Source organism: Rhinolophus hipposideros, assembly GCF_964194185.1.
Source record: "Rhinolophus hipposideros genome assembly, chromosome: 3".
NCBI lineage: Eukaryota > Metazoa > Chordata > Mammalia > Chiroptera > Rhinolophidae > Rhinolophus > Rhinolophus hipposideros.
Genome location: NC_138049.1, coordinates 7,606,027 through 7,631,086, shown reverse-complemented (window position 1 = coordinate 7,631,086; position 25,060 = coordinate 7,606,027). Strand labels below are relative to the sequence as shown.

Here is a 25,060-nt window from a genome sequence, read left to right as displayed (position 1 = left end):
TCCTGAGGGCCTGTTATCAGGCCTGTGACAGGACAGGCCAGGGCCCCTGCCCTCAGCGTGCTGAGAGCTGAACGGGCAAGTGTGGTGAGGGGCACTGAGGTGATGGGAAGGGAGCTCAGTAAGAGTGCTCTGTGTGGGAGGGTCGCGGTGCTGGGGAGGCGTCTTTCCTTGGATTGCTGGAAGGGCTCTCCAGCGTCCTCTCAGGAGCATAAAGGAGAGAAAGTCTGTGCTCCATCTCAGTGCTCTGATGCTCTTCCTCTGAGAAAGTTCAGGAGGCTTTGGCCCTAGCGACTTATTCCCATGAAACGACCGTGGGGAATGAGTTGTGCCCTGGGGACGATTCTGAGACAACTGCAAGGAAAGCCTGGCATTTGCTGACCCCTTCTCCCCTCCCCATTCACTAGATGATTTCTCAGGATTAGAGACCGACACTGCGATCCCCACGGATCAAGCTTACGTTGTCTATGATGAAGGTACTGACGAATTTTAAGCACATTATGTGGACAATTTCTTTTCTGATGGGAGAATCTTATTTCCATTACGAAGTGCATGATCTCAATTGTCATTTCCTTTAGAACTCTGGGCTGGGGGGGCTATGCTTAGGAAAGGGTGGCTGTACCCCACGCTGCCAAGTTACCCCCCCATAATATTTGATCCAAAGAAAAACAGTGTGCTTGATGACAAATACAGCTTTCTAACAAGTGCCCTGCGCTGCCCGTCTCTCCCTGCCAGGCCCTCCATCCTGCAGAAGTTGTGGAGCTGCCAGGTCTGGGCTTCCCCCTTCCACTGCTCTTTGAAAAACTACTTGGTTTAACCAGGGTCTCAGCTTCCTCTCTTGGCACTTCTCATGTCATTCTTCCCTTTCTCTCCTTTTCTATAATAATTACATTGAAAATGCGATGCTACAGATTTTTTTTTTTTTTTTTTTTGGTCATAGAATCTTTTCAAGGGAGGGTAAGCTTATAAGATTAAGAATACAAAATACCTTGAGTAGGATCTGGAACAGTTACTCGCGAAATGGTAATTAATGATATTGATATATTTACAACCCTGTGACTCATCTGTGTTTTATAAGTTGCAGCTGAAGAACTTCACATAGGCATCTTGTCCCCACCCCAGTGCCAGCTTTTGACACACAGGATGTCCCCTCTATTATCTGTAGCTCTATTATCTGGAGCTACTACTGTCCGGAGGTCCAGTCGTCTTAAATCACAAGTGTGGGAATAATGTCACCTTTGATGCAATCATAATAAAGCTTGCTGTAGTGGTTTAATCCCGTAGCTTTCGAACAAAAACAGACTTTAAAGAAAAACAGCAGATGTCAGAAAGCAAAGGAAGGTTTCTTAGCACCTTTGAAAATACAAAGCATCTTTCTTGTTGTCTTTGAGCAGTTGAAAGGGAGCAGTTTTATTTTTTTGATATTAAAGAATTAGTTCTCTAAATAGAAATAACCCCACCTCCTCCCCAGAAGAAAAGCCCATACACAGATGATAAATTTAAAAAAAAAAAATCAACTTCATTTTCTGATCTTAATCTTTTATGGCTTTAAAAGGGAAAATCATTTAGGTAGAGAATGGCTTGGACCAGTAATGGGAGTGTGCTAAACTGGATGAATTCTAAGGCTCTCTCCAGCTTTGATTCTAAATCTCATTTTTCTGGTCATAAGTGCTTTCTGTTTTCCCTTACTCTCTTTTATCTGCAGCTGCTTTTCTGAGGGGTCTGAAATGGGGGCAAATGCTGTTTTATTAGAAACAAATTATGTTTAGACATAGCATTTATTTTACAGTGTGTATATGAACGTGTATGCGTTAGTGTAGAGTTGAATCCTAAGAAGGTATCTTTGACTGCAAACGGTCCCCTTTCTGGAAGTGCCCAATTACAAAGCCCTCACATCATTTCAGATTATGAATTTGAGACTTCGAGGCCACCGGCCACCATCAAGGCCTTCACCACCACTGCCATGCCCGTGGTTTTCCCATCAGAAGGCACCATCAGTTCCTTTCCTGAAGAAGAATTCGATCTGGCTGGAAAGAAACGATTTGTTGGTAAGGAAGTTCTCTTCCTTAATCAGAGAAACATGGGTTTTAAACTTTTGCTCTTTGAAGAAGAGTATAACCAATCTCCTGGCCTGGCCACGGTGGTACATTTGGAGCAGAAGTTTTCCCCAAATAAGTTTCCATTTGGGGTTATTCGGTGACTCAGTCCTGCTGAGATGCACGTGAACTTGCTTCCAGCAGAAGTCAGGATTGGGGAGCAAACAGGGGAACATTTAGAACCAGACAGAGTTGAGTTGAGAGAGGCTGCCTTGTGTAGCCCAAGAGGAAGGAATGTTTGCAGATCATCAGGACCAGGGAACAGGAGTATTTGTATTGTAGCCAACTTCTCTAAGGCGAGACTTCCCTGGGCATTGTCTGCACATTGTTTCAGTTCTTCCTAAAAGATGCTCAGTGGACCGAGTTAAGCTACTAGTTCTTCGTATAGTATCACAGAGCCTAAGCTGTTTTTCTTCAGTTATTTCCTATCATTTTCATTAGCATCTAGAGATTTATTTTACTCTTTTTTTTGTTATTAAAACAATTTCAAGAGGAAATTCTATTTCATTAAACTGTGTTTCATTCCCTGTGGGAGTCGTCTTCTCCCATGCCCTTAATGAACTTCACTAATGAGACAGATTAATATATTACGAAGTGGAAAAAAAATAATATTTAACTAGGTGGAGATAGGCAACAGCTTAAACTGATATCACACCTTTCTGTTTCCAAGAGAAATGTTGTGCCATAAGCAGAGAACAGCTCTTGCCAGCTAAGATGTAGTTTTGAGTGTCTGAATGACACATACTTGAAGAACAAGAATCTCAGTTTGAGGTAACATTCCTGAGGCCAACGCTGGCCCACGGCATTCTGCAGCCGGGCTAAATTCACCAAATCCCCTGACTTTATCGCTGTAGTTCCAGGACAGAAATTGTAATCCCTTCAGCACTGTTATTAGCTTTTCCAAAGAACTTGTCTAAAGACTGAAAGGCTCACCACTGTCTGGCTATTTTTATTTGTTTATAACTCTGTGAAACATAGTAGATTACTCCCCCAAAATTCCTGATGAGCTCTGGAGGCCTAATTTTATACAAATTATTGGAAAATAGAAGAGCTAAAAATTGCTTTTAGTCCACATGGCAACTGAGAATGAGAACCTGTACCAAAAGACGCAATGGGACATTTAGAAAGCACTAGAAATTTGTTACATGAGGGCACTTGGGAGTCTTGAGTGCATAAAGCCCAACTCTGGTTCCTTGGCATTTCTAACGTCCTACAGAGCATGTATAACAAAAAGAGCTGTGGACTGGAGGTAGAGTTTCCTGCTTGAGCCTTGTTTCATGTCTCAGGGTCAGTAGGCTCAGCTGGGGCTTGGAATATTAGTGCAAGTCCTGCCTTATTCCTGGTACTCTTGTATCCACTGAGATAATGTGTGTAGGAAAAGCTTGAACCTGTCCATAAAGGTGAATGGCTATTATTGTACTGAGCAGGAATATTGTAGAAGGCGATCTAGGCCTGACCTTGTGCAGATATTCCAGGTGGTGATGGGGTCCCTGAAGCCACAGGGAGACGACCTGGGACGGAGGCTACACGCTATATATCTTGATCAATGTATATTTCTTTCTGGTCCCAAGACTGTCTAGCGAATGAACTGTGTTGAGAGAACCCCAGCTGGGCCTGATTCACACTTTTCCAAATGTTTGGGCATAGTAATAACAGAATGCTGCGGATTTATGTTACATGGAATTGTAGTTTGGGGATCTTTCAAAATCACTTTGGGAGCATAGTCATTGATGTGGATGGGGCAATAGGATCTTTTGAAATCACCAGATTGAAAGATGTAAATGTGTGGATCCAATTAGGAGAGCGAAGGTTGAGCCTTTGTCTATTAGGGAGACTGCATGGTGGGGTCTACTCCATGGGACAGACATTATTTCTGCCTCCAGAGAAAGCCTTCAGCAATTTGATTGGGTATCTCTATTCTTTTCTAGCTCCTTATGTGACATACTTAAGTAAAGACCCATCAACCCCATGCTCTCTGACCGATGCTCTGGATCACTTCCAAGTGGAAAGCCTGGATGAAATCATTCCAAATGACATGAGGAAGAGTGACCTGCCTCCTCAGCACGCCCCCCGCAACATCACTGTGGTTGCTATGGAAGGCTGCCATTCATTTGTCATTGTGGACTGGGACAAAGCCACCCCAGGAGATGTAGTAACAGGTGTGTCCAACGCAGATTTTCAGAGCTCCCATCAACCTATAGATGGGAAATATAGACAATAAGGGATGGGTGGCTGGATGGATTAATGAAGGGTGGATGGATGGATGGATGGATGGATGAGTGATGGATGGAGAATGAATGGATTCTACCATCTACCATGGTGGAATAGATGGGTAGATGGAGGGATTCGATGGATGAATGATGGATGGATGCATGGATGGATCGATGGATTGGATGGATGCATGGAAGCATAGATGGATTGGGTAGATGAATGCAGATGTCTCCTTTTCAAAGGATGAAATACAGGCAGCAAGGGAAGCCTTGGGGGGCAGTATGAAGAGCACTGGATGGAAGTCAGAAATTCTGTATCCTAATCTCAGATTGGTTTACATGACCTTGAGCTACGTACTATATCTCCCTGGACCTTGGTTTCCTCCTATGCAAAATATTGTTACCTCTATTACATTCTGTAATCCTAGAAATGGCCAAGGAGTCCAGGTAGCCACTTGTAAGAGTAGTTCCTGCAGCATGGGTGATGAAAGAGCTGCTGCGAGGTGTCACTCCGCGTCAGAGTCAACCCAGGGGTTGTGACTCTGCCTCCTCCCTTCTTTTCATGACTGCTGGGTGTTTCTAGATCAGTCTTGGTTCTTTCAAGTTTTTTTTTTTTTTTTTCTTTCTTTCAAGTTTTTTATGTGGGAATTGCATGTGGTAGAAAATGGCCAGACATCTTGAGCCTCCTGGGTCCTGAGTTCATCTGACTCTGCCAAGGATATATTTGAGGAACACTCTGTGGAAATAAGTTTTTACAGAAGACAACTGATATTTTCTTTGAATAGAGTCTTCCTTTGCAAATGATTTCTTCTGGGCCTGCAAGTTGGATAAGAGGAAGGAATATGTGTCTGTCTGTGTGTGTCTCAGGGCTGGGTGGGTTGTGGTGGTATAGGTCAAAGTTTAACATGTTGTCTGTCACTATTTTGCTAGTGTGTGTAGTTCATCAAAGTCAAAATTTCTGGTGCTTTGGCTTTATGGCCTTAATATTATCTCTTAAAATGAGAAAAATATATTCAAGAACATCCCAAGAGTAACTTTTCTTATGGAGTTTGCGCAGTGGCCCAACAGCAGGAAACAATGCCCCAGGTGTCCTGCCAGGTGAGGTTGAAGGGCCCAGGGGAGCAGTGAAGGGCAGGATCAAGGAGTCTGTGTCTTTGGTGTAACTAAAAGAGCTCGTTACTCTAGCATGTGTGCTGTGTGGGCGGCTGTGGCTGACCAGCTTCTGTGAAGTCCAGTATGTTCCTAATAAAACCAAATAAATCAATGGAAGGGGGAGAGCTTGGAGTCAAAACATCAAGAACATCCTTTTCTTAATTGAATACAGTTTTATGGATGGCAATTTTTAAAGCAAGTAAGTAAGCATACAGAAAAAAAATACCTGAAAACCTTACCTTAAGCTATTTAGCTTTTGACCTCTTGCATACCAGATGTCACTTAACTTAAGTATACTGCTGTGCCCCTGAGCCATGGGATGTCTGAGAAACATGGCTGCAGGATGACAGTGTTGGCCTCAATACATGGGCCTCAAGGCCTGCTGGGTAGGAGCCTGAGAACTCCCAGTAAATGTCTCCAGACTCAACTCAGACGTGATTTTTGTGTTACCCTGTAGATGGCATGCTTCTGAAACACGTGCTCTTGTAAACTTTGCATCCTGAGCTGTCCAAAGCTCCTCTGAGACTTTGGTGTCACCACATCGTCACATGCCCTACACCTAACCCCAAACCAAACCTTAGTACCCTCATTATGAGTACTCAGCCACTAGCATAAATAATATGGATGAGGTACTTATAAAGATTCGGGCATTCCCAGTGTAAAGTTGTGCCCATTCTTGCCAAGCTGATTACTATGGAACATTCCAGCATGTGACGACCCTGCAATATGCAGGAAAAGCAACAGACCCCAAAAGGCAAAGGGGAAAATAATGGGAGCTCTTCCTCAGTACATTAATCAAGTACTGACTCTTTTAACCACAAAACAATGAAGCAACAGATACATATATACCCCCTAAACCTAAAGAGGACGTCACGCTTTGGGACCTGTGACAGGACGCTTGGATTCTGGTAGCTGTGTGACATGTTGAGCGCTCTGGTGCTTTGCACCAACCATTCTTTCTTTCGTAAGCAGTCAAGTCAATGCGTAATAAGATGGTGTCCACACCATAGGAAACTCCTGCAGAGTAATCAGCCTGCGACCAGTTGCTTTCCCTAATGTCTCCTAGTAATGCAGTGGTTCCTCCACTAGGAGTAATGCCGTGGGAAATGGTCAACGTGATGGCTCTTAGCTTTTCCAGACTAGCTCATCAGTCTTGCAGGACTGGTTTAGCTAAGAACAACAGAGAAATCAGATGTTGCCCATGTTCAGCAAATACATAGTCCAAACCCCTCAGCCCTCACAATCCAAACATAAGGATGAACAGAGAAACCTGAGCACCACCTGGGAGGAAGCACAGGTTCTAATGGCAGCTGGAGGTCAAAAAGGACACCCCATGCTGACCCCATTAAAGCCGGCATCTCTAGGGTACCCGTGTGTGGGCTGAATCCACTTATGGGTGGGCTGTTTTTACATACAGCATCGCTATAAGCATGTATAGCTTGATGTCACTGTCATCAGAGGAGGGGGAACCTGTGGAGAGAGCAGCAGCCTTTCACAGGTTCCCACGCAGTATGTGTTGAAAAAGTTGAAGAATGAACACTCTGGGAGCAGTGTGGAAAGGGTTTCAGAGCCCAGTGCGCCTGTGTCCGGTCCCGGCAGGCCCATTGGTTAGCTGAGCAACTCTAATCCATTCTGTTTATGCCACCAAAATAGCTATCGTGAAGGTACTCAGCAACCACAGGTTGCTACATAAAGCCTCTTGGATGCATTTGATCCATGGACCTTCTCCTAATTCTTGACTTGTGGTCCGATTCTCTCAACCTCTGCATCTCTCTCACAGGCTTACCCTCTTTGACCCAGCAGTAAATGTTGGAATTTCTCAAGGCTTGGTCCTACGTCCCCTTTCCTTCTTGCTCTATCTTCTCTCCCTCCAGGACCTCACCCAAGCACATCTTGGTTTATAGCTCAAGACCAAGCCTGCCTCTGCTCTGTACCTCAGACAGTAAAACCAGATGCCCACTTGACGTCGTCACAGGATGTCTTCAAAGCATCTTAGGCTCGGTGTATCTAAAACCAGACTCAGGATCCTGTTGGTCCCCAAACCTGCTCACCTGGGTTTTCTATCTCAGAGAACAGCCTCACTTCCCACTCACTTTTGCAAGCCTGAAGCTTTGGGGTTGTCTTCCAGTCTCCTTTTATTTCCCTTCCATATTCTGCTCATCACTAAATCCTGTCAATTTTACCTTCCAGTTTTCTCTTGAACCCATCCATTAACTTCCACATTACCCCTGTCGCCACCTCTCATCTGGATATTGCAATAGTAATCTAACTAGACCACCCACCGACACCCACATCCAATCCATTCTCCACTCTGCCCCAGACAGAGGCACTGAAGATAGGCTGATGGTCTTTCATGTCCTTCCTGTTTAGGATGAAAACAAAAGCCTACATGACCTCAGGGCCTTGCCTATTTTTCCCATTCTGTGCATCTTAAGTTTCATCTCTTGCTGTCCTCACCCTACCACTCCGAGACCCCCCTCCTCCTGGTTGCTTTCTCTTCAGTGTCTTTGCCCAGTTATTTCCTCTACCTGGAATGCTCCCTACCTCCTCCCATGCACCTTAATGCTTCCCAACCTTCAGTTATCAGCCCCATTTTCATGATGCCAGGGCAGCTCTCTCCAAGTCATCCATGTTTAGATTGGCTCTCCCTCTGCACCCCTACACACATTGGTAGCTCCTTTGTTTGTCTATCTGTCCTGCTGCTCCTTGAGTTTTTGGTCACTGTTTCATTTCCAGCACGTAGCACCGTATCTGACAAGTAGGCATGCAGTTAATATCTGTTAAATGAATTAGTGAATGTGACCCTGGACAGGATCTTTAACCCCTCTCTAGAACTCTGTTTCCTCATGTGTCAAAATAGGGATAGCAATACCTGTGTACTAGGATCAGGAAAATTAATGGAAGGAAAACTTAATTAAAAGTATTTATCATAATGTTTGGCTCGTAGATAGTGCTTGACAAATGCCTTCTTCCTTTGCGTACATTATAAGGATGTGTGCAGCTGTGACATGAACTTCACCTGGCCTTCTGAGGCAGCCTGGATTGTAGGGCAGGTGCAGGGCTGAGGGTTCACTTTTGGAGGGTCATTAATAGCAGATAAGGCCGAAAAAAGAGCTGCCTGACTGCTATCACAAGACATCAAGGTCAAGGGCAAGCACAGTTATTAAACAACTAGAAATCAAGGACAGCCTTCACCAAATGGATGAGGAGACCACCATGAGTCCGGGGTTTTTCAGACACACACACGCACACACACACTCAACAGTTTCTTTGTTTTGTATGAAGGACGACTGCATGTCTCTACCAGGAAATTCTTAAATGCTTGTGTGGGGGTCATTGCTCTTTTCTTCTGTGTTTTCCTCTGTGCAGTCAAGATTAGATGTGATTTGTACTGAGGAGATGGGGAAGGCCAGGGAATGTGGGAGATAAGGAGAAGGACAAGAAGTAGGGACCTAGCAAGTCTAAGGAACTGTCTTCAATTTTGTTATCTTAATCTGGATTTACCAGAGAACCCACATTATACCCCATCTTGACCCAACACACAGCTCGCTCCCCTTCTCCAGCCTCTCCCACAGTGCTGCCTCTTGCCATCCCCTCATCCCCACCACCCTCCACTGGGTGGTACCTCTGGTGTGATGTGGGTCCTTGATGCTCACTGGGCTCGTCCTTCTTTCCCTTTGTAGGTTACTTGGTTTACAGTGCATCCTATGAAGACTTCATCAGGAACAAGTGGTCCACTCAAGCGTCAGCAGTCACTCATTTGCCCATTGAAAACCTGAAGCCAAATACGAGGTATGATGTGTCAGTCATTGCGAAACAAAAAGTGAGACCTGTGTTCATGGTCACAGACATCTTTAGGACAAAAATGAAAGGATCAATCAAAATGTTTTCATGCTTTCTTATACATTCTCTGTTTAGTTCTCAGAATATCAGTGAACGCTTACTGTTATCATATATCTTTTCTTTGAAGAAATTATTATATGTGCTATAATTGTTAGTCTGTTGTGCTGATATTTTGTTCCCTATTTTCTAGAGACTAAACACTACCTACCATTGGGTAAAAAAAGGTTGTCCTGTATATTGAAAGGGAATTGACCCATTTGTTCCAATTTTAGTATATGTGCTGCCGAAGCGAGCATGAAATTGACCCATTTGTACTCACCCTTGTGGTTGCATTCATATGTGACATTCATGGAGTAGCAATTGCTAAACATTTTAATGAATTGGTACTCAAACTCTGTGGTGTAGAAGTTCAGACCGTTCAAGAAAGATGCATTTTACACATGAATGAAGGTTATAATCGTGTCTTCTAAAATTGACAGTGAGTGGCTGGCCAAAGGGCCATCTGGGAGCCAGAATTTATAGCCCTTGGTGTGAAATATGCAAAACTTGCTCCCAAGGGTACAAAGCAGATGAGTGTGTGTTTCCTCCTTTGTGCTGTCTGGTTTTGATGATAATGACCATCAGGAAATCTTCCTTGATGGCGAACATGGGCAAAGCACCAAGCACGTGATGGCTGAGCAGCTGTGTGCTTGAAAACTGGCTCTCTGGGGAAAAGGTCCCTGGTTTTTGGTGTTTTCCAACTTCTGTAGTGTTAACACTCCCAACCATGGCCAATTCCACGTTGTCAGTGGGCCCGCGGAATTTCTGAATATTTAACGAATATTTAACAGGCTTGAGCTCACTCAAGCCTGTACAAACGTTCCAGCACGTATTGTCACATCAAGCCACTGTATTTACATAGCAGAGTGATAAGTGTTGTCACTGTGGGTTAGAGGTCTCCCGTTTTCTCTACAGTCAGAGGAACACAGAGAAGGTTGGAACAAAATACAATCCTTAAACAGAAATGTGCTAACGGAGATAGAAATTGGATAACAGCCGTGGGTACTGAACTAGCTGAGAACTTTCCCCAGGGCATTTCAACGTGCCACTTGGGCTCACTTGAACTGAGCTTTCATAAACTGTTATGAATTTCAGAGTTTGGCAAATGAAAAACAAGTAGCAAAGCAAGAAATCGAGAAAATACTTTTCTTTCTTTTTCCCTAAAAGTGATGAAAAGTAATTAAAGGAAACAAAAGCAACAAAGTTAGAGAAAACCGAGTCAACACCAAATGTTTTCATTGTGTGCAGAGTGACAATGCTTTGACAGCACAGCCCCAGTATCAAAAAGCTGAGAGGCCTTAGAGATGGTTTACAGCAAAATTGAATGCCAGGCTCCTGAGTGCCCTGCTCGCCCCCAAGTCCAGTGTTCTTTCGACAACTCTTGCTACCAGACTGATGTTCAATTTGAATAACATCAGGAGATGGTTATGTAGGACGAAGGTTTATTCATCCTTTTAACAGGTATGAGTGAGTGCCCACGATTCATTGAATAAGTACTTACTGTTTGCTCTGTGCTATGCACTGAGGGTGGAAGGACAGGGGTGGGGTGAGGTGGAGTGGGCTGGAGGGAGGGGTCGCAAACTACACCATGGCCCTGTCCTCGTGTTGCTCAGTCTGGCAGAGGAGACAGATTGTTTTGAAACAACAGAAACATAAACTTTCACTGGTCATTTTCCTGGGGAGAAGCTCAAGGTGCTCTGAGTGTATAATGGGACTTCTTCCTGGGTTTGGGGGCAGCGGGGCAGTCAGGTGGGCTTGGCTGGGGAAGTAAGATAAGCAGCAGTTATCCTGGAGAAGGGCGGTGGGGCAAGGCCAAGTTGTTCCAGGCAGAGAGGACATTCAAGGAAGGAAAGGAGGCTGACATGGCAGGAGGGGGCAAGGAGGGAGGACACTGGACAGGCTGATCCCAGAGGGCCTGTGGAGTCCCTGTGGCTTCTGTCCTTCCCTCCATCCCCATTCAGCTCCCTGACAGACAGCCTGGGGACAGCAGCTGCTTTATAGCCTAATCCCCAGGATGCCGGCCTGGTTATTTATTCAGTTATTTGTTCTCCTGACACTGAGTGCTGGCGCATGGAGCACATGTACCTCCTCCCACATACATTTCCTCAAAACCCCTCTGAGCAGCTGCTAAATGTTTACAGCTAGGAAAGTGTGACTGTGATGGAAGGACGCTCATTTTCCCCTGCATGACCCTCATGCAGAACTTGTCTGGTGGACTCACTTTAGGAGTCCACAGGCTGCCTCCGCGGAGCCTGCATTTCCTCATTTTCATCATAGTCCCCAGGGCTTCTCAGGAACCCTCCGTGTAGGGGACGCTCTCTAGAACCCAACCGACTGAAGAGGAGCCAGATTATAAAAACCAGCTGTGGTTCTTTATAATTGAATCTTGTTTTTGACTTTATGTGGGCATTATCCACTTTATTCGCCCAACGCAGCCCCAAATCGCTTTCTGGAGTCTGCATATTTTAATCCATACTTAAAGCACAGAGATTTGTCGCTGTGGAGTCTGTTGAAAAGAAGGGGCCAAAAGATTATGTAAGAAGGCAAGGCATGGATTGTTCTTGTTACTTGGATGAGGCAGAGTATGAAATACATATTTGAATTCATAGAAAAAGCTTAATGTGGTTTTTGAAAATAGAGCCTTTACTTTTTTCATAAGTCCATGTTACTTTTCAGCTCAGTATATTTAAATTTACTTTGACACGTTAGGTAAAGTTCAAGTGGAAATATGTCTTTGCAATTGGGCCACGTGGGCTTTGCGGAGGATAGAATAATTGTGCGGGCAGGGAAGGTGGATTCGGAGAATACTTAGGTTTCAGTGGCAGACAAATTGACACAACAAAGAAATCCGAAAAGCTTCTCATGGTCTCCTGGTTATCCCTTTTGCCGTCTCCTCCGCTGTATTGCAGTGCTTCCCACTGTGGAGCCTGGGCAAGTGGTGTCAGGTTGGCTCCAGTGGCGGCTTGAAGACCATTCAGCAGAAATGGCCTATGCAGTCTTGGGATATAAGTGTCATTTTTAGATTTTCATTTTTTTTTAAGGGAAAAAAAGTATCTGTAAAATTTAACTGGTATCATTGGCATATGCCAAACCCACGGCTTGAACTGCCTGCAGAGTTTTGCCTTAAGTAACTCCACAACCACTGAATAAAAGTCTGCATAGTTGGGAAAACATGAACTGCTGAGTGAACTGAGATTTGGAAACTCATATGTTCTTAATTGTGCATATCTTTTTTTTTTTAATGAAATTTTAAAAAGGATTGTCTCCTTAATGAAAAGTGAATGACTTTCTTAAAAGGCTTAAAAGATGAGTAATTTCAATGAATGACTTAACTATTTCAGCCATTTAAACCAGCCCTCTGTTTAATCAAACACAAAGTCACGTTAGTATCTCTGTGTAGCTGTGAGGCCAGAGACTCCCTTGGTGATCTCAGAAGCTCAGAAGGTGTTGGTAGAACAGCGGTACAACAGACATATGCCTTTGCTGTCTGAATGTAAATCGTTCACCTTTTAAAAACTTAGTGCATTTTAATTAGTGCCTGACTTAATCCAAGAATTCTATAACCTTGAAGTATAACTCCTGCAGACCAGAAGCCGTAGGGAAAAGCTTGTCATGAACTCTCCAAAATGGCAGAGAGCCACACTCACATGATTGTTTAGCACCTTTCTCACCTGTAAGTAGCTGAGGACTAAGAGAGCACAGATAACATCTAGAGTCCCAGCGGGGAAGACCACACAACAATTAACAGGAAATATGGTGGGTCACAACTGCAATGTTGGTCTTCAGTGTTTTCTAACCACTGTAGCTTGTAAGGGAACAAAGCAAAATGTTTGGGGACTCCCAACCTGCTTGGCTTATCAGTCTCCTTCTAGATGAACTAGTGGATTCAGACAATGTGCTTTCTAGCATATTCCCTGTTCCAAGACAAAGATGACTACTCTGGCTAAATTTCTCCAGGATGTTTCCACTTCCCCTTCCTGGACTTGCATCTCTTTCCCTGTAGCTCAAAAGCTTGAAACTCAGTGACTTTTAACAGTCCAGAGCCAACCATAGCACTTGTCATGCCCAAAACATCTTTGTCGTGTTAGTTCCACCGAGGAGGCCAACCTCTGGACTGGTTCCCCCTCTCTCTGCCAACAACTAGTTGCATCATGACTGGGTCCACCATCCTACTTTTTCACATGGAGTCCAGTGATGAGAGTTAGGTTAAAATGTGAATTCTGCTCTGTCAGTGACTTCCTGCTCCAACTTAGCTCTCTTGAGCTGTGAAACTCAAGCTGGGACAAGAGAAGGATAAGAGAGGAGCATTTCATCCAGGACGTGTCTCATGGGGCAGTTCAACCCTTGAAGCCCTAAGGATCACACACTCTGAATGACTTATTTGCCCAACACACCCCTTCTGTTCCCATTAGCGACATGTCTGTGCTGCTAATTGTATCATCTTGAAAAGTTATTAGAAAATGAGAACATTCAGAAAAAATATGAACAAATAGCAGTGATGACTGCATTAGTAAAAAATAGGACTCAAACCTTGCCGCAGAGTAGGTGCTCAATAGTTTGGGAATCTGTCTTATTACATATAAATTAAACAAACTTCTCTTTCAAAAAACTGTTTTCTTCCAATTTCAGGTATTATTTTAAAGTTCAAGCCAAAAATCCTCATGGTTATGGACCAATCAGCCCTTCAGTATCATTTGTTACAGAATCAGGTATGGCTAACTTCAGATTCTCATTATTTTCCTTTCCTTATTCTTAAAAACAAATAATTTGGAATAATGACTGCAATAGAATAAAAACAGAAGAAGTAAAATCCTAACTTTTCCACTTAATGAATTCATGTTGAATATTGCTTTATAAAATAAACATTATTTTCTTTCTGCTAGGTTAAAACTTGGATCATAAAATTAAAAGTAGTCTTTATTGGAACTGCCTGGAAAGTGGAAAGGTCAAATTCCAGTGAAAGGAAAAAAAAAGAAAATCCAGTTTTCAACTATGTGGGAAAGATACATTTGAATCTAGCTGCAGAGATAATTTTTTTTTTAATTGCAAGCAGCTGAAAAACATTAAAAAAGAAAAATGTTATGAAGCCTGAGAGGCAATTGCTTCTAACAATTAGTCAAGTCTCTAAGACACTTTCCCTACTAGGAGATGACGATGTCTTTACTTAATTTGGAGACTTTAATTAAAGTACTATTTAATCTTATAGGCAATGCCACTCAGAGGATGTCCTGTATTTGAGATGCTGGTGTGCAGAGTTCTCAGGCCCTTCAATAAAATGCTCCTTTGGTCATGGTCTGAAGCAGGTCACTGAGCTGGCCATGGTGACAAGCTCCTGGGTTAGCAACCTTCCCATGCAGGAATCCAAGCTGCAGAGTTGGGACCCATGGTCTAAGCTAGGCCACCTTCAGAAACCCAGCTGAGCCAGCTCCACACTGAGCCAGCTCCACACTGAAATACTAGAAGGTCTGAAAAAACAAAAAAACAAAAAAAAACCACCAGATTTTTTTTTTCCCCTTTCACTGGAATTTGACCTTTTCACTTTCCAGGCAGTTCCAATAAAGACTACTTTTAATTTTATTATCCAAGTTTCAACCCAGCTCTAGCTTCTATTTGGTTAGATTAGTCCCTACATGTAGCTTCTTCCCAGAACATTTGTCATTGGAAGATATTTTTAAATGTCATGATTTGAAATCTGAATCTAAATATGTGGAACAAAATATCTTTTGTGAGAATATGCTGTATACTGGAAATGTAGGCAAAGGACCTCAAAAGTGTTTTCACCTATTTCATCTAAGAAGTGTGTTTCTCGTTAATAATTACAAAAGAGTAAGAGAAAACCATTTTCAGTGGTTAATTTGCTAATGTAAGGAATGTGTCTATGTTTATGGCTGCATTTCCTAAAAATAAAACGGACCATTGGCCACCATCAGAATTAATATAGAAAAAAACCCCACATGAGTCAAATATAAACAGCTGTCAAGAAACTGAGGTCCAAAATCTGAGAGTAGAAAGATAGAAATGTAATTTCTGAGACAGCAATGTAAAATTTTGAACAGACAGCTCTCTGCTACCCGCTTCCCAGTAAAAGTCCCACCATACTCCCACCCCTCTTTTTTGTGGCTTCCAAGGTGTGGCTGATGAAAATCCAGAGCACCCAGACTTCTGAATAAGAGTGTGTTGGCTGAGGCTGCAGATGCTCTCTTTCTGTAAGCCCCCAGAAGAGTCTCACACACACAGAAATTTGACCATTATTTGCTCTGGTCATCATCACTTTTTCCATCAGTTTATTCAAGTCTCTCCTTCATTTAAAATTTTTTTTATTAAAGTAAAGTTGACTTACAATATTATATTAGTTTCAGGTGTATGACATAGTGATTAGTCATTTACATGCCTTATGATGGGGTTCCATGATAAGTCTAGTAAATATTTGTCACTGTACTAAGTTATTGCAATATTATTGATTATATTCCCTGTACTGTACATTCTATCTCCATGACTTATTTATTTTACAACTGGAATGGGTCCATTCACGTTGTCAAAAATGACAAGATTTCATTCTTTTTTGGATGACTAATATTCCATTATATACATGTACCACACTTCCTTATCCATTTATCTATCGATGGACACCTAGGTTGATTCCATATTTTGGCTATTATGAATAATGCTTCAATGAACATATGGGTGCATTTATCTTTTCAAATTAGTGTTTTGGATTTCTTCAGATAAATACCCAGAAGTGGAATTGCTGGGTTGTATGGTAGTTCTATTTTTAATTGTTTGGGGAACCTCCATACCTCGTGCACTGTTGGTGGTAAATTGGTGCAGCCACTGTAAAAAACAGTACAGAAATTCCTCAAAAACGTCCCTCTTTCATTTTGTACTCCCTATGGAAAACACGTTAACAACAGGAAAATCATCAAGTAATTGAATTATGACATTTGCCAAACATGAGAATCAAAACATTATTTATGAAGTAAATATATGGGTGTGACACAGGCTGCACCATGGGTTCGGTTTTATGGTTGTTTGTGTTGTTGTTTTGTATTGCTTCCCTCCACCCACGCTGGTGCATCTGAGACTTTTTTCAGCAGACTGTTGAAAGTTAAGAGCAGGAGAGTAAAACAAGCTTTCACACTTCCAGCTAATGGCATGTCATTGTGTTTTGTGGATTGTGGATGATGTCAAAATGAGTGGCCTACAAAGGGGCAACACAAGGGAGGTTGGGGTGATGGGATTATTCTGTATCTTGATTGTGGTGGGTTCCATGAGTCTGTTTACATATGTTAAAATTCATAGAATATTTACCCTAAAAGAGCAATTTTACTCTGTGATAATTTTTCACAATAAATGATGGCTCCTGTTGACCTAGGCCCAGGCATTTTATAAAAAGAAACTTCTTCTACAGCAGAAGTCCTTAAAAAGCTAGTTTCATATTCTCGTAAGTGGCAGTATCTGGGCTAAGATATAGACATTTTTAAAAGGCAGCTCTATTGGGGCACAAATGGCAAACCGTAAGTGGCACATACTTAGAGTACAACTGAGTACGTTTTGAGGTATGTTTACCCCTTGGAGCCAACCCCACAATCACGGAGAACAGCTCCGAACACCTCCGATTGTTCACAGAGAACAATCATGGTGAACATCTCCATCATCCCAAGTTTCCTCCTGCTGCTGTGCCGTCCAGCTCTCCTGCCCCATGTGCCCATCTTTACCCGTTTGCAGGCAACCACTTACTGCTTTCTGTCACTCCAGATTCATTTGCATTTTCTAGAGATTTATATAAATGAATCATACAGTCTGAATTCTTTTTTTATGGCTTCTTTTACGCAGTGCAATCATTTTGAGATCCATCCATATTGTTGTATGTAACGGTAGTTCATCCTCTTTGATTACTTAGCAGGATTCCATTGTATGGCTGTGTTATGACTTGTTTATCTGCTCACCTGCTGATAGATACGGGGTTGTTTCTGCTTTTTGGCTACTAAAAATAAAGTTGCTATGAACATTCATGGATAAATATGCAAGAGTAGAATGGATGGATTGTATGAGTATATGTAGGTATATGTAGGTATATGTTTACAGTTTTAAGAAACATAATATCTTAAAACATAACGAGTATTTAATTATTTTATAGTACCCAATGTCAAGATGTTATCTTCAGAGATACACAGCAACTCTATGAATAACAAAGTATTTCTCAAAAGGAAATGCTTTGAAAAGAAAAACTAAGGATAATTGTTGGCATCTGTCAAATAAAGCTTGCATATTTCTTTACCTAGCTCAGTTTGGTTAGCTCTTTCAGCTACAACAAACATTTCAGCAGTTGCATAGTTGTGAAGTACGATAATGAAGTCAATTATTTCTTTTTTATTCTACAGACAATCCTCTGCTTGTTGTGAGGCCACCAGGTAAGTTTCTCTTCTGCATAAATTTGACATTCTAGTAATCAAGTTGAATATTGAATATGACATTTTTATGATTACTCACAAGTAGAAATGCTGGACCATTTTTGCATTTTTATCATTTTATGACAACTTCTATGGTTTCTTTGCACCCTTCATCCTGATCCAGGGAAAAGAATAACCCAGGAATTTTTTAATAGGGCCATAACAGCCAATGTCAATGAAAAACCATTATGGGCAGCCAATATTTATGAAAATAGATAAGTTTATTTTCATGCAAACCCCTTTGAATATTTTTAATTGCTGAAAAGGTAGCAAAATGTGTTGAGTGTACAACAAAATTTTACTTTGTTTTTCAAATAAGCTGAGGAAGCACCGTTGCTTAGTTTCCGGACAAGCTTTATGTGTGACAAGCACAGTAGGAATAAATGCTGAGGGACCAGGAGCAGGAGGAAGGATGGCATGGCGCGCAGGATCAAATGTGCCATTATAGCTTATTTTCTGTAAGGCTTAAAGGCGTTTTCTTACTCTGAGAATCCCTGAACTAGGTTCAGCTAAAAGGAACTCCCCAATTGTATTTCAGTACTAAGAAAGAAGGGGAAAGAGGAAGAGGGGGCCCACTACGGGAGGTGGGACAACTTGGCTCAGAAAAGCCCTGCGAGGAGAGGAAGGCCCAGTGAATAAGTCAAATCTGCTGGTACTTTGTGCAACTATAAACATGTGGAATGCCATGCCTTAGACGGTGTGTTTTTGTTGTCAAGGTGGTGAGCCCATCTGGATCCCATTTGCTTTCAAACACAACTCTGACTACACGGACTGCCATGGCCGGCAGTATGTGAAGAGGACGTGGTATAGAAAGTTTGTGGGAGTTGTTCTTTGTAATTCACTGCGGTATAAGATCTATCTCAGTGACAACCTGAAAGGTAGGGTATGGAAATTTTTGATTGTATTAGATACTAACTTGACATAGCATGTGTATCAGAATATATTTAGGTGTGGACCCATTATGTCTCAGTCTTGCTCAAATACAAATCAGTTTTGCAGTGTCTCTATTTTAGAGTGACTGTTTTTTACATTGGCACCCAGAAAAAAAAATATATATATATGTATATATAATCTATGTTTTAGGAATGAAGTCTAAAATTCTGTTATAAACTTGAAGGCCAATTTTTTGCCATTAATTCAATAATAATAGATATGAGTATAAGCTGGAAATATTGAGGAAAACTCCCTCTTTCATTCCTCGCCATTGGCACAACTTTATAGAGAAAAAATGTAGGTGGTGGAACCTACATCAGTAGGATTATTTGTTCTGTGTCCAAGTCAAAATTACATTGCTTTCATTATGGATGGGGATTAAAACAAAGAATAACGTACGTACTTTGAATTACTAACATTTCAAAATGCCATTTCAACCCATCTGGCTTTGACTTACCCACCTACACAAATTTGTTTTTATTTCAAAATTTGCACAGCTTTTAATTTTTTAGTACATACATTTTTCAACTTTCCCTCAGCTGGTCTATATTTTGTTATGGGCCGTGGGGTTTTTTGTTGTTGTTATTGATGTTGTTTTGTTTTGTTTTTTCTTGCTAGTGCTAAACATTTCACGACAATGTCAAAAGAAACCCTCCCTTACCATCCCCCATTCTGACAATTTCTTGGTGTCTCTGCCTCTCCCAACACCCACTGTCTCTCTGCTCTTTCTTTTCTCTTCCACTACTGCCACTTTTCTTCCCCGACTCAGAATCCCTGGGAGAGCTTGCACAACCATCTCCAGCTTTCCAGGGTTGACAAAAGCAACTTGGCCCTACTGTGCCGCGGTGGTTCAGCACCACGGACAGTGCCTTATGCCACAGACATGCGTTCTACTAGTTAGGTGCGGAAATAGGTTCTTCTGTTTTTATAGGTCATCATGCCTTGCATAATTATTTTGCAATGAATTCTCTGACTAAACTAGTTTCCTCTATTCCTTTTTTTTAAACCACAGAGTAAAAAGGTCTACCATTTATAGGCTGAAACTGCCTGTGATATTAATAGTTTCCATTTAATGAACACTTGTTAAGGATTTGGCATACATGATCTGTCTGAATCTTTACAACAGTTATAAGGTTGGTGCCATTATCACCAGTTTTTACACATGGAAAGTATGACACACAGAGTTTAAGTACTGTGCCCAATTCAAACGGTCGCCAAAGCTTACGCAGATTCCTAAACTAGCTGTGGCATATATTTGATCAGTCACTGACCTCTTTTATTTCTTCATGCAGACACATTCTATAGCATTGGGGACAGCTGGGGAAGAGGTGAAGACCATTGTCAATTTGTGGATTCGCACCTTGATGGAAGAACAGGGCCTCAGTCCTATATAGAAGCCCTCCCTAGAATTCAAGGTAATGAGAACAAAGGTCTGATCTATGAACTGGGAGGTGGGAGAGGAGAGTAATATAAGGAGAAAATTCGCTGTGGCCCTGCTGTTGGCTTACCATTTGAAGACAGATGTTGGCAGCATTTTGGAACATACCAATGGGGAATCAACAAAATAGTCCTACCATGGGCTGGAATTGAGGTGAGCCTAGGGGAGTAGGGGTGCAAAGGAATATAAGACCTTATCCTTACTGTCAGGAACATGGTTCATAACCAGGAAGTGAAAATAAATATGTGAAAGGTAACTAAGAGTGTACAACTTAAAGTATATAGAATGACAGGAGTTATGTCACATGATTGTCCTATTATCAGGAAATTGTGCAGATTACAGTCACGATCTGAGCTCAAGGGAGGCAGGACACCTGAGGCTGTCAGGGAAACTCTTCAGAAGAGGCAGAGTCTAGGCTGAATCATAAAGATACCAAGACGTGCACAGATAGGAGGTCCTTCCAGGTGGGAGAATGGCAAGAACAAAAGTATAAAGGAAAGAAAAATAAACAGTTGCAAACCAACCATGATATGCTTCAGGAGACAATGTATCAACTATTTGATTAGCGCATTATAAGGCGAGAACAAGTATATTCATCTCAAAAGTTAACAACTTGCTCTATGGTACCAACTCCGCCAACCCCCCAAACAAACAAATAAGTAAACAGAACAACTGAACGAAGTCCAGCACTTTTCCATTATGCACTCAACTCTTAGTGATCTGGCATTTTCAAGACATGAGACATTCTGATATATCAACATTTTTAGTTTGAAAAAAAAAGGTACAAAAGTTACCAATTTTCAAAGAATTAAGAGAGCGTAAAATGCACAAAATGATAAAGTAAGTATATTATTCAGTGTTCTCCAGAGAAACAGAATCAATGGGGTGAAAGGGAGAGAAAGAGAGATATTTTAAGGAACTGGCTGATATGGTTGTAGGGGCTGGCAAGTCCAGAATCTGCAGGGTAGGCCACCAGGCTGGAGGCCCAGGGAAAAGTCAGTGTTGCAGTCTGAGTCCACTGGCAGAATAACCCCTCTTCATAGGAGGTCAGTCTTTTTCTATTGGGGCCTTCAACTGATTGGATGAGACCCACCCACATTATGGAGGGTAAGTCTGCTGATTTAAATGTTAATCTCATCTGAAAAACAACTTTATAGAAACACCTAGAATAACATTTGACCAAATATCTGGGTATCATGGACTAGCCAAGTTGATACATAAAATTAAAATAAGTGTATAAAATATATCACATTTCTTCATTTTTTCGGGATCTTGCAGTACCCCAGGGTTACTATACATTATTTGTATTTCACTGTGTTTCTGTGACTGTGGTCATGGTCAGGATTTTGGCTCTGAAGAGAGGTGCTGGTTAATCAATACACTCATTGGTAGAATGACAGGTAACCTCTCATCTGGCAAAGGTAAATAGGGCCCAGGGGCAAGAGCAGTTGTTGAGTTGCTGGAAAAAAAAAAAAAAACAAGAAAGAAAGAAAAAGAAAAAATTGAGGAGGATGGGGCATCACTTCTACTTCAAAGGAAAAATGGTCATAAATGCTACAGCATTAATTCCTTCAAGACATTCACTTGAAAGATCTAAGAGTCTACCATAGACTCTAAAAAGTAGATAGATATTGGAGGCTTGAGATCTGGGGCAAGTTGGGAGGCCCTAAATTCTGTGAGGACCAGGTGGAATCTTGCCTTGTGGTGAGGGTTCCTTAGAGATTGGCTAAATGATCTTCTTTTGTGGAGAGAGAGGGCACTAAGGAACATTTTCCTACCTGTGTCATGCATGTGTGGGGACTGAATTATCCCCACAAGTCATGCCTAGAAGAAACCTCAGAGGCTACTGTGACCTCACACAAAAATGGTTGTGTTTACTTGGAAGTAACATTTGTTATAAGAACAACTTATCAGAGGTCTTCTGCCTGAATGAGGTTGTAAGGATGAGAATTTTTCTAGTTGGTTTGGGTCCTTCTGATGCTGTGATATTAGTACCAATTCTAAGTATGGGTTTTTCCCACACCAAGCCATTCTCTAACACCAGCTGGGTGTCCTACAGCTAAACTCAATTCGGACACTGTCTACCTGGAGTAACATCAGATCCCATAGGTTAAGGGCTCAGTCCATAAGGGTTCCTCTCCTCACCCACTCCAGACACCAATCACAAATCCTGGTTGTCACCTGTGCTTCTGACCGACCAGCTGTAGATCCAAGTTTCCCACAACCCCCTCTCTGGGTTTGATTAACCTGCTAGAGCAACTCACAGAAGTCAGAGAAACATATTGCTAGATTACTGGTTTATTATAAAAGGATATAACTCAGGAACAGCCAGATGGAAGAGATGTACAGGACAAAACATGGGGAAAAGGCACGGAGCTTCTATATTCTCTCTAGGTGTGTCACTTTCCCCACATCTCCATGTGTTCACCAACCTGGAAGTTCCCCAAAACCCATCCTCTGGGGTTGTTATGGAGGCTTCATTACATAGGCACATTTGATGAAATCACTGATCATTGGTGAATGAAGTTATCTCCAGCCCCTCTCCCCTCCCCAGAGGTTGGGTGGGTGGGACTGAACATTCTACCTTTCTAATCACATGTTTGCTTCCTGTGGGGACCAACCCTCATCCTTAGGTGCTTCCAAAAGTCATCTCATTAACATAAACTCAAGTGTGGTTGAAAGGGGTTTGTTACGAATATCAAGACACATTTATTGCTCTTATCACTTAGGAAATCCCAAGGGTTTTAGGAGCTCTGTGCCAGGAATGGAGATGAAGACCAAATACATATTTCTCACTATAAATTGCAACGTCACAGATGCATTTTTCTCTCCATCGCTTTCCTTTTACCCTAGGCTACTATCGACAGTATCGCCAGGAGCCTGTCAGCTTTGGCAACATTGGCTTTGGAACCCCCTACTACTATGTGGGCTGGTACGAGTGTGGGGTCTCCATCCCAGGGAAGTGGTAACCCAGGACGATCTTGCCGACAGCTGGCCCTGCCTGGCCCCCTTGACTAACTTGCACTCGCGGCCGTGAGCAGGAAAAGAAGATGGTGTCCCAAGCCACACAGCCCGGGGTGTCAAGAAGGCCGTGGGATGGACACTGGATATTTGGGGCATCTTCAGTCTGGAACTCAGCCCTGCTTCCTGGCCTGGACCACACACAGGATTCAATGTTGCTGTTAACTTTGCTTCTCCACACATTTTGCTTGTAATAGCACATCCCAGAGACAAGTGAAACACGCCGCTAAGAGGATGCCCACTGATTCAGGGCAATTTTCACACTTTTTAGGCACAAAATTCAGACCCCTCTGTATTTCCAGGGAACAGCAAAGATACGCTGTGCTGGCTTCATGGAACGCTACACACTTTCTTTTTTCTCATTGGACTCCTTCCAAACTAGCTGAATTTAAGCTTCGGATCTCTTTTTGTGCAGTAGAACTGAATTAATAAAATCACCACCAAAGGAAATGTATCCTACTTAAGATTTATCCCATGGACTAACCCACTACTAGATCAAATGTATCAAATCTTCTTTGTAAATTCTCATTTTGGTATATATATGTATATATGCATATACATATCCACACTTGTCTGCAAGAACATTGATTAAAAATCGCTAAATTTGTACCTATTCACTAGGTAAATGTGTGCGGGACTTTTTGGAGCAAAGGTCCTCTTTATTAACATCTTCTAGAAGTGTCCAAAGCATATGTGCTCTACATAATATGACAACAATGGAAAGGTGGTGTGACCAGCGCTGACCTGTGGGAATGCTTGGGATGGTGTGGTATGAGCGGAGAACTAGTGGCAAACTGAGTGCTTTCTACCTAAGGAGACAGTCTTTCCGTACCCATGCGAAAAATGTGCTAGCTGCCTCCATGAGGGCATATCCAGTACATTTCCAGATTCATTAAGATGTTAGGTCCCAAATGATTTGAAAATCCAGTCTTAAAAAAACTCCTTTTCGTTTTCCTGTCTATCTCAGTATCTACTCCTCAAAATATAAGCATCTTATCCCTCTTGACTGCAGCACAAGAGGATTTATTTAAAGACACATTATTCTAATTCTTTTTAAAACATGGTGTCCTTTCCATGTGCTTGACTCCTCTGTATCCCCAGGCAGCTCTGTGGGATGAGGGGTCTGTCTTCTCTCACAAAGGTTTCCATGTAAGAGAAGCAGGAGTGGGAATGAACCAGAGGCAAATGCTTTTCTGGGGCCGACTGGCTTTACCACTCGCATAAATGATTTCACTGCAGAACGCAGTCCAGGCTCCTGGAGTCAATTATTTTCAGTGCCAGTGCTGTGTGGAGGTGAAACCTGATGTATCTGGCAGGGTGGAAGGTGAAACTTACAAACAAGTAACTTTACAGGGTCTTTGTGATGGCCCTGTAATAGCTGACATTTTCCCCAACTTCCACCATCCCCTTTCTATAGTAAACAACAGAAAAGAAAATGCAAGCATTCTGAAAGCCTGGGAGAATACCAGAATTCCTTAGAGGGACAGATTAAATACTCAGTTCATATGTTACATTTTCATTTGCAAAATAGGATAGGAATCTTCAAATAGCCTTTGGAGCTCTTATACATGAAATGGGGTTTAAAAAAGGATGTCAAAAAACACCTTATTTTTCACACTGATTAACACTCAAACGTACTTCACAATGCCATGCCAAAAATAAGATCTTTAAGTGAATTTTCCTAATAAGTACATAACTTGCTTCCTTTCTCCCACCCGCCCCTCCAAATTTCTGTCTGTTTCAGCATCCACCAGCCTGCTATTGGAAAGCAGAGAAAGAGGCCAAAATGAGGCCCCATGGGAGAGAGCATCAGCAGCTTGCACGATTCCCAAAAGTGCTTTTTCAGGTATAAATAATCCATTAGTGTGTAAGAGAAGAGCT

At 42.1% G+C, this 25,060-nt stretch overlaps 1 protein-coding gene across 5 annotated transcripts in view; it reads left to right on the top strand.

Annotated features, from left to right (window-relative positions):
• FNDC1 (fibronectin type III domain containing 1) overlaps positions 1–23,812 on the top strand; it is a 94,219-nt gene extending 70,407 nt beyond the window's left edge. For 2 of the 5 annotated variants that reach the window (XM_081030698.1, XM_081030701.1), the window contains 9 exons: positions 405–473; positions 1,902–2,045; positions 4,022–4,252; positions 9,139–9,247; positions 13,967–14,046; positions 17,719–17,748; positions 18,504–18,665; positions 20,013–20,135; positions 23,012–23,802. In XM_081030698.1, the coding sequence (XP_080886824.1) occupies positions 405–473; positions 1,902–2,045; positions 4,022–4,252; positions 9,139–9,247; positions 13,967–14,046; positions 17,719–17,748; positions 18,504–18,665; positions 20,013–20,135; positions 23,012–23,127 (1,064 nt within the window). In that variant the 3' untranslated portion in view covers positions 23,128–23,802. Of the gene's footprint in view, positions 1–404; positions 474–1,901; positions 2,046–4,021; positions 4,253–9,138; positions 9,248–10,585; positions 10,799–13,966; positions 14,047–17,718; positions 17,749–18,503; positions 18,666–20,012; positions 20,136–23,011 lie in introns of those variants that run through there. The other 3 variants (XM_081030700.1, XM_081030699.1, XM_081030702.1) reach the window with 3 other exon arrangements.
• The last annotated feature ends 1,248 nt before the right edge of the window (positions 23,813–25,060 follow it).